Below are 9,723 nucleotides of genomic sequence, written 5' to 3'. Positions count from 1 at the left end.
CACCTGTTTTGTGAACAGCTGAAAAGTGATTTGCAGAATCAGTAAGAAACCTCTCACGCATGAAGTAGGAGTTTTGTCTTAAGTATCGACTTGACATGGTGTGATTAAGTATAATCTGGATTTCCTGCTGAAGGTTTTACAGGTTTTAGTTACATTGAGAAAAAATGGTGACACATTTTAATTTATAATATTGAACTTCTATAATATTTATCATGTTTAATAATACTGTTTGGAATGAGACATACTGTCTTGTAATAATTTGCTATAGATACTTAAAATAACAAGCAACAATCACTGGTCAGAAGAAAAAGGTCCCCTCTCGGAAGCGCCAGCCAGGGGAGTAGGGTGAGCGAGGGGGCCGGCTACCCTGGGGGGCGGGCTGCCTGCCTCTGCCTGTGCTGAGGGCTTACAGCAAAGGCTGCCCCGGCCCCTCGGGGCCGCGGGGAGGGGGTGGCAGTGCAGAGGAGCCCAGAGCAGGTCCACAGGCCTGGGCTACCCTCCTGGCGGAATGGTCCCCTCGGGCCTGCCCTACAGCACAGCGGCTGCTTGCTCCAGGATCTGAATGAATGAAGGTTTGAGGACAGAGTCTTGGAATCTGGGGCTCAGGAAGGGTTCCATCCGAGAGGCTGGCCTGTTAAGGTTGCAGCAAGAGGGGAGTGGAAGGGCCGTGCAGAAGGAATCCCCGGGTCACCCGCTGGAGCCCTCGTGCTTCTAGAGACGGAGAACATCACTGGTGCCAGGCGTACCAGGGCGATTCCGGTGGGGCTGAGATCAGAAGGCAGGCGAGATCGGAAGCCCCGGGCCCAGACCAGACTCCTGCTGCCCCTCCCTCGCCTCAGCGACCTCCCATCATCTGTCAAGTGCCAAGCAAGCACCTCGGGTGCCCCTGGAGGGGGCATGTGATGCTGCCCCCAAGCCCCAGGAGTCAGCCGCAGCAGGGGACCCAGGGAGCCCCCGACCCCCCACAGCCCGTGTGCGGCTTCCCCAGCCTAGCATCCCTCTGCAGAACGCCGGGGGCCTGCCGGCCACCACGATGCCCACCTCCGTGCGAGCAGGGTCAGGACTGGCCAGGGGGTGGCCCTTAGCCAGGGGCTCACACCGCTCTCCTGCCACTTGCTTCCCCTCGCCGGGGACATCTGGTCTCTGAGCCCATGGTTCCTCATCACACCAGTCTGACTCAGAGCCGGAAAACAGCAGCGACGGCCCTTCCAGTGACGGCAGATTCTAGACCAGTAAGGTCAGGCCTCTCATACGCCGTAAGAGTTACAGCTTCTGGCTTTCAAGTGTTACTCCTGACCCCGAGGCTGAACACCTACTAACAATGAGCTCGCTTGTCTGAGCCAGGCATTCTGTCCCCAGGAGCCGAGAGGATGTCAGCTTGGCGGCACACCTGGAGGGCTGTCCCTGGCTCCACCCGCCTTCACTTGTCCACCTCCCTCATCTCCACCTGAAGGTCCTTGAAAGGCGCTGCGTCCAGGGGTCTCTCGTTCCCTGCCTCCATCTCAGCGGTGCTTTGCACTCAGAGACGCACCCCCATCTGGGAACTTTCTCATCAGACTCGGGAGAGAAGCCAGGACTGCGTCCGGACAGGTCATGCCTGTGCCCAGGTCTACCGAAGTGAAAGGGGATGGGGTCGGGGAGCCCCACCCCATCATGCCCGACCGCGTGACGGCCCCGGCTCTTCAGGACAGGCAGGGCGGGGTCTGTGCAGAGGCAGGCCCAGAGAAGCAGCTGCTCATTTGCTGTGCGGGCTCCGCACTCCCTCCACCCGACACCTGCCGTGTCCCCTGCCCCTGCTTGGGGTCAGCCCTCCAGCGGGGCAGCCAGAGTCGCGTGTCCTGGGAAAGTGGGGCAGGCGAGAAAGAACACAAGGCTGAGTCCCAGTTTCTTTTTATTTATTTATTTTTTGTTTTTTTTCTTTCTTTTTTTTTTAAGTATGGAAGCTCAAGTATAAGATGTAGATTTTTTTAAGCTTTACAAAAAAACAAAATAAAACAAAAACTCCTTTTGCATTCCATAAAAATTGACAGAAAAGCACCTGGCGAGAGGAGCAGGGCGGCCCGCAGGCCCCGCCCCCACCGCGGGCCGAGCTGAGGGCCACCTCTCCTTTCTCCCAGAGCTGTCCCCTGTCCCCCGCCGGCCCCCAGCCCCAAGCAACTCCCAAACACACGTGGAATCAGATTTCCAGTTTTTCTTCTCTCACACACCACAGTTATTTCATAAAATTTTTTTGTTTTACATTTTTTACACCAATGTAACAAAAAGGTGGGAGGGGAGGGAGGCAGACAGACAGTGTATTTTTATGCCGATAAACGGGTGGGGGGGGCCGGGGCGGACAGAAAACGCGGTCTCTATGGGAATACCGAGTTGTGATAGCAAAACGTGGTGGGGGAAGGAGGCCTCCGAGACCAGGGCTGTTTACCGGGTTTATTCTCGGGAGAGATGGCGCTGCGGTGGTGATGCGAGTTGTTGTGCGGCCTGTCGGGGAGGGAAGGGACGAGGCAGGGAGCAGGAAACGAGTGTCTAAGAAAGGAGCCTAACAGCGCACGGCGTCTCCGGTCAGTGGGGAGCAGAGGCTTTTAACACTGCTGCTTTCTCTTCAAAGCCTCCACCAGGTCGTTCTTAAGAGCTTCTTGTTTTGATTTGTCTGCGAAAGTCTGCACAGACCTGTGGGGTGGAGGGGGGAAGAATCGTCATGAGCAGGCAGAAGAGACAAGGAAAAGAGGGTGAGAGCTGCCATGCGGTGCGTCCGGGGTGGGGGGGCCGGGCGCCCCTCCACCCACGTCGCCTCTAGGAGCGGAGCTGCAAGCCGTGCGGGAAGGTCGGAGGGTGCAGAGGGGCCCAGAGCCGGAGGCTGGTCCCTCAGCACCTCACCGGGCCCTGCAGGGGAGGCCACGGCCCAGCCCTGCCCCAGGCTGGCTGTGACCTGGACTCTGGGCACACGTCACAACATGGGCCTGAACCACAAGTGGCTTCCGGGTCAACTCTTGGATTTGTGGGGAAACGCTCGTGTGAGTGCACGGACACAGGGGTTAGATGAGGTGAGCAACAGCTAAGCTTTGTGGACATTGTGTCATTTGTCATTCATAAGTGATTCCCAAGCACACTTCCCTCTCACAAGCATCACAGAGGAGTCCGAGCATTAGTCCCAATTTACAGATGAGGAAACTGAGGCTCTGAGAAATGCTGCTGGCAATGACCTTAGTGACCCTGGTCAAGGCTCCCCAATGTACAGGCTAACCAGGGGCTTGTTAAACTATGTACAGGCTTTATAGCAGTCTCAAGGCAGTAGAGAGCAAGGGCGGCAGGCTGCCTGGCAGGACCACGGTGGAGCCACAGGAACCTCAAGCTTGACACGCGCTGGCTGTGAAGCCGCACAGGAAGCAGAGACCAGACAATAACCCCTCAGCCAGTGCCAAACGGGGCTTAAGTACAATGAGGTAGGACCAGGAGCATCCATATGGAATGCTGGCTACTGAGTCCTGGGAACACCATGGGAAGCGCCCTCAGAAGGTAAAGAGGGTGGCAGAGACAAGACTCTCAGAGAGTCTGTGTACAGCTAAAAAGCCTCCCATGAGAAATGCTGGCATTTCGGCTGATGCTGCAGGACACACGCTTCTGAGCGCTCGCTCTGCTCTGCGGCAGCTCCCACGGCTTCCTGGCTGGAGCCGTGCTGGCTCTTCCGGGAGAGGCACGCCAGGCCTGGGCTGCACCCAGCACCCCCACCCCCACCCCCGACAAGGAGAAATGTCCAGAGGGAGGACCGGTAAGGGACAGAAGGTTAGGCCAGAGCAGCTGGAGGCAGGAAGGGAGAGCGCTTGTTCAGGGAAAGGAGCTCAGGAAGGTCATGGCCAAGCCACCAGGAACCAGCGTCTGCAGGAGGCTCTGTGTGTGTGTCTCAGACAGAAGTCGCCAGGCTGGGCAGCAGGGGATGGGGGCGCGGGGGTCCCATATCCCCACAGGGCCTGGCCAAGGGGAGGGGTCCAGAAGATTCTAGACCCACCCTGGAAGAGGAGGGCCTGGGGAGAACTGTACTGTATGGCATGCTTTTAAAGGCAGGGAGACAACCCAGGCCCGACGCCGGCGTGCACCCAGACCAGACGGCTGCAGCCACAGCAGAGGAGCCTCCTGGTTGCACAAGGGCCGCCCCCCGAGCCTCTTCTGGGCTGGGGCCCCGTGTCCAGCTCCCGGGCCTGGGAGGAAGCCCCTACTCCCGGGCTCTGCAGCCCTGCTCAGCTCGGCTCGCCCCCTCCTCTCTGGGGGTGCTGCCGGCTTTTGCACATCCGTATCCATCACATGCTCAAGTCATGTTCTTGGGTGTCGTCCACAAGCAAGACTTTCCCCTCTGTCAAGCATAAGGCATTTAGGATGATGGGTGCAGCTCATTGGGGGCGGAGGGCAGTGCTGGTCCCGGCGGCTCCAGGGGCACCTGGTCTGGGGGCACCAGGCCTGGCTCAGACATTATAGCCCCGCTCCGGGCTTCCCTGGTGGTTCAGAGATTAAAAATCTGCCTGCAGTGTGGGACAGCTGGGCTCCATCCCTGGGTCAGGAAGATCCCCCAGAGGAGGGAATTTTTACCCACTCCAGTATTCTTGCCTGGAGAATTCCATGGACAGAGGAGCCTGACAGGCTACAATCCACGGGGTCGCAGAGTCGGAGACGACTGGGCAACCAGCAGAGGGCTCTTAAGAGACCCAGCTCTGCGTCCCACTCTTAGACCCAGGGCGGTACACCTCAGATCAGCTGACCCAGGCAACTGCCCCCCGAAAAGGGATCTTTTTGAGCTTCCGGGGTCCTTGGTGGAAAGGTGGCAAAGCTCCGGCTGCACACAGAGCAGACAGAGAGGCCGCCCCAGCCTCCGGCGAAGCAGGCAGCCCCTGGGAGCGGCGTGGGTGACCATGACCCTGGCCTGCCGGCCTGCCCCACACGCAGCCCTGCCCGGAGTGCCGAGCACACACACTGCACACGTGATTCGGGCCCTGTTACGCAGGGCCAAGTCAGCAGTTACGGGGCGACTCCTGGCCGAGCGGACACGGGTTAGTGGTGTTTAAGGGGCTGGCAGGGTCTCGGCGGGCTGGTGAGTCCTGTTTAGTGGGGCGGCGCTCAGGCCTCTCGGGCAGGGTACCTGGAGCGGCTTAGTTATCGGGCTGGATGTGGGTCTGGCGCTGCGTCAGCACTTGGGAAAGCTCCCTCTGCAGCTGCAGGAACTTGGGGTTGTCGGGGATAACGTCAACAGATCTACAGAGAGCGCGCAGAGTGAGGGCCGTGGAGGAGCCCCAGTGTGGAGGAAGCGGGGGCCGCGGGCAGGAGAGGAGGCGTCCCTGGGGCGCAGCCGCTCAGGGCTGTGGGCGTCGGGGCCGCGGGGCTCGGGGGGGGGCGGGGCGGCTGTGGCTCTCAGGGGCCCGCCCAGCCCCGGCAGGCTCTCTGCGGCTCCCTTTGGTTCTCCAGCCTTTGCCCGGGATGGTGCAGGCCGACAGGCGTGTCTGGTGTGTCTGATGACGCAGGGGCCCCAGGCCGGGAAGCTCTGAGCAGAGAGGACTCCCCAGGCCCCGGGCTCAACAGCCGGAGGAGAGCAATGATGCGTGGGGTGAGCAGGGGAGTAAAGCCAGGGGCTAGACCAGGCTCCCCACAGATAGGGAATCAGAAAGGCAAGTCCAGAGCGGGCGCCACCCTTACAGCTGTCTGAGAGAGACTGAACTGCCTCCTCTAGGCGGACTCAAACCAGGGCCAGCCCAGGCCACTTCCTGCCACTGCCCAGCCTAGAGGGGTCTGTCCACAGGGGGCCTGCAGGGCCGGGGGCCAAGGCCAGGCCACGAGCCCCTGGACTCGCGGGGTGGCGATGAGACTCAGACCCCATCCTCCCTGCCTCGGGCCCCCACCCCAGCTCCTGGACGGGCGGGACGCCCCCGAGAGGAGTCCCTGCTCTAAGGTCACAGAGCTCGGGGTGGCAGAGGCTGCCTGAGACCTCAGGCTGGGACTCCAAGGCCGGGGCTCTCTCCCCCACAGCCTCCACTGCCCTCTGTGACCGGAAGCCCCTGAGCCTCCCTCAGCCTTCGCTGAAGAACCGTGGAAACAAGGCGTGGGGGGACTGGGGGTGGAGCCCTCTGCAGAAAGCAGCGGCCCAGGGCTCTCTCTGGGGGATGCTCCGCTGCCCCAAACCCAGCCAACTGGGGGCCATGCAACCTGCTGCGTCTCAGGGTCAGACCTGGGGGTCCTCAGGCCCCAGGGCCGGCAGCTACACGGAGAATCTTCAGGCAGGACTGGGCCCACGGGACCGAGAGGTGGCTGCGGGAAGGAGGGCACCACGGCCGTGAAGGCAGACGGTCCCCAGGAGACAAACGGAGGAGCTCAGCACGCACGTCTACCCTGAGAACAAGTCCTGCGCGTGGGGCTTTAGCTCGAAAACCTGCATCACCGACCCTGTCAGGCGGGCACTTCGGCCCTGGTTTGCAGAGGAGACTGGCCCCAGGCAGTGGAGCTGTTGAGCGGTGACCTCGGACCCACAACCCCCATCTCCCGGGTTCCACGGCCTGTGCTCCTGGGCACGTTACCTCAGCCCGTTGACGATGTCCTTTGTCTTCCCGAAGTAGATCTCGTTCAGCGTACTTCTGATTTTATTCTCCATGTCCTGGAAGGGAGGCGGCCAGTCAGGGGCACGGTCAGGAGGCGCCTGCCCCACGGGCACCCTGCAGTCCCCGCGGCGGCCACACGGGGGTGCGCGGGAGCCCCCGGCCAGGGCCTGGCCTGCCGTTAGTATGGGAGACACCCGAGTCCTCCCGTGGGCTCTGGGACAACTCTGCAGAGCAACCCCTTCTTCCGGAGGGCATGGGGAAGGCGGGGTGCTGAGGGCTGGCTGTGGAGGCGGGGCAGGGCTGAGGGCTTCCCGCGCTGAGTCCTCTGGGGGCAGCAGAGGAGGGGCCTCTGGCCCTGAGCCCGGCTCAGAAGGCACAGAAGACACCAGGCGGGGCCCGGAAATGGGCGCCGTGCTGCTGGAAGCTGGCGGGAAGCTGCCCGGGAGGCCCCGGGGGAGGCAGCTGCTCACCTCGACCAGGCGCCCGATGTTGGCTATGTGTGGAGAGCAGTCGCTCACGGTCTCATCCTTCTCCATCTGCAAGGGAACGGGAACACAGCTGAGTCAGAGCGCTGGGCGGGGGCGGCTGCCGGGCTGCACAGAACCTGCTGTCCTGGCCATGGGAAGCCCAGCACGAGGATCACAGGCCTGTCTCCGGGGGCATCTCCGGCTCCACAACACAGCCTCCCCGGCTCCACGGCAGGAGGGCACTTGCAGAGCTTCGGGCCGTGATGTCACGGTGAGCCTCTAAGGTGCCTGCCAGCGGCGGCCGTGCCTGGCAGCTACAGAGGGAGGGGTAGGGGGGGCAACAGCCCGGGTGTTAGACAGGGGACCCCAGGCTCAGGCCGAAGGGGCGACTCGCCCAAAGTCACACCCGCGGGGAAGGCAGAGCCCGGGTCACTGCCATGCCCACTTCCCAGCCTGTGTTCCGTCTACTCCTGCTGAAGGCACGGCCCCTCCTGGGGAGTGCGTGGCCAGAAAAGGACGTGCACCATCCACCACCTACAGCTACGAAAGCACTGCAGGAGAGCCTCCGCTTAGCCGTCTGGTGGCCCAGCTCTTGCCTTCCTCTCTGCTACACCTGTCGAGGGGGCACAGCTCTTTTCTCCCGACTTCCTGTCACTCATCCCAGTATTCTTCTTCTCAAATAATTCTCTCAGAGGCCCTCCGCTATTTTCCAAATTGTCCAAACCAATGACTTTTTTGAACTTGTGTCTCTTTAGTATCTAACAACGTAGATGGCCCTTCTGCAGGGACGATGGGGGCTCTGGAGGAGAGGTGCCCCGCGAGTTGGTTCTGGCCCAGGGATGAGCCCTCTGAGGGCCGACAGGAAAGGGGAGAAGGCAACGAGGCCCCTGACGTGAACGCCGAGTCACGGCACGACACCACGACTGCCCGCACTTCCTCCCCATGTTCGGGGCTTATTCTCTCCACGATCACACGTCCCTTCAGGGCAGATGCAGCTGTGACGCTCACGGGCACCGAGCGGACCACTAGGCGCCCGATGCCGCCCACCCCTACCAGCGCCTGACTGCAGTCACTGTTGCTGAGGAAACAGACCCTGGAGGTGCCCGAGAGACAGGACGCAGAGACAGGAGCCAGGTCAGGGAGGCGAGAGTGCAGGAGGAACTCAGATCAGTGAGAGTGCAGAGCGGAGGTGGACGGCTAACCACCTTCAGAGCTGGGGAACAGGGCAGGGCGGACGCCTGCGGTGGATGGCAGTCTGTGCAGAGGCTAAAGGCCTCCATCGCCTCACTGGGTTTGACCTCTCTTACCGATGAATTTCAGGGTGACTTCTAGGCTGGGAAGGGTACAACACACCCAGTTAAGAGGGAGACAGAGCTGGAAGCAGGTGGTGATAGCAGAGAAACAGATCGTTTAAAATGATTAGGCTTCAGGGCCAGACAAATCTGACTCCGAGACACAGACCTCCCTGAAAAGCTAGAGGACACTTCAGAGGTACCAGAACTCTGCAGAGGGCGGAGGCTGACTCCACTTTCATGACAGAAGGCAAACACTGGCCTGACGCTGATCCAGGCCACAACTTTTGATGGGACCAGTAAAAAAAAAAGCCATCTGCTGGAGCGTTTTCAAATCAGATGCTCCAGGAGCCAGTGCAGGCTGGCTGTGGACACGACCTACCGTGAGAGTCTCCAGTTTCTGGCGGTGACGGGGATGCTGGGCTGAGGAACACAGGCTCCTCGAGAGCGCGTCTTTGCGGCAGCTTCCCACCCAGGATCCCGCGGCTCTGGCTGGACCACAGCCCGCCGGCTCCCCGGGGCCGCCCGCAGGATTCCCTGCTGTGCCCTGGGTCTGTCTGTTTGTGCAGGACCTAAGGGAAGGCGCATAGGGTTCGTGGGGTGGGCCACCGGCATCAAGGGTGGAGGTGATGGACGGGTCGCTCCCAGACAGTGGCCCGGGTCGGTGGCGGAGCACAGAGCTTCCGGGCCTCGGTCTGTCTGCCCCTCCTCAGGACCACCACGCGCCCGAGGAAGCAGGCGGGCAGACATCACAGAGCCTGTCCAGATGACAGCCCTGCTGGGCCTTCCGCTGCAGTGTGCCTGCGTGCACCCGGGCAAACGCAGACCACATACTTTGGCTCAGACGTTAATCTCACTGAGAGCAACATGGGGAACAGGTCCAGCAGAGAGACTTGTGGGTTTTGGGTGATTTCCCTTGACAAGAATACGAGATGCCTGCTAGGACGGCGTTCGTGCACCTTTCAGGATCAAAATGAAACTGTTCCTGGTGCCCAGATCAGGGGCCGCGTGCCCACCCCCTTCCCTGATGGAGCTGCAGGGCCCCGTCTCGGCCCGGCCCCATCGGCACAGCCGGGTGCAGTCTGGGTTTCAGAGAGCCACGGACACGCTCTTCTGTGTCAAAGGTCTGCATGCCCCGAACCCAAGAAATGGGAAAGCACGTGGGCGTTTCAGGCCAGGAGGAGGAGGACACAGGAGGTCGTGGCCGCGCTCTGAAACCTGCTGCCTGGCAGGGCGGTCCAGCGATGCCCGTCACTGCCGAGGGCGGCGGAGCTGTCACAGCACCTGCTCACACAGCCAGGAGCTCTGGGTCCCCAGAGGGGTCCCTGGAGGAACAGGCGGCCCTGTGTCACGACACTACAAGCTGGGGAGGGGGGAAACCAGAGTGGAGTG

The 9,723-nt window shown here is 61.4% G+C and overlaps 1 protein-coding gene across 3 annotated transcripts in view; it reads right to left on the bottom strand.

Annotated features, from left to right (window-relative positions):
- Nucleotides 1-1,942: 1,942 nt before the first annotated feature.
- CAPZB (capping actin protein of muscle Z-line subunit beta) overlaps nt 1,943-9,723 on the bottom strand; it is a 137,966-nt gene continuing 130,185 nt past the window's right edge. For 2 of the 3 annotated variants that reach the window (XM_068967252.1, XM_068967251.1), the window contains exons 7-9: nt 7,043-7,108; nt 6,552-6,628; nt 1,943-2,667 (exon numbers count right to left, since the gene is read on the bottom strand). In XM_068967252.1, coding sequence (XP_068823353.1) covers nt 2,580-2,667; nt 6,552-6,628; nt 7,043-7,108 — 231 coding nt within the window. In that variant the 3' untranslated portion in view covers nt 1,943-2,579. Of the gene's footprint in view, nt 2,668-5,120; nt 5,239-6,551; nt 6,629-7,042; nt 7,109-9,723 lie in introns of those variants that run through there. The other variant, XM_068967253.1, reaches the window with a different exon arrangement.

This window comes from Capricornis sumatraensis, chromosome 3 (assembly GCF_032405125.1).
Source record: "Capricornis sumatraensis isolate serow.1 chromosome 3, serow.2, whole genome shotgun sequence".
In the NCBI taxonomy this organism is placed as follows: Eukaryota; Metazoa; Chordata; class Mammalia; order Artiodactyla; family Bovidae; genus Capricornis; species Capricornis sumatraensis.
Note: the sequence above shows the minus strand (reverse complement) of the source record. Positions and strands in the feature narration are given on the sequence as shown.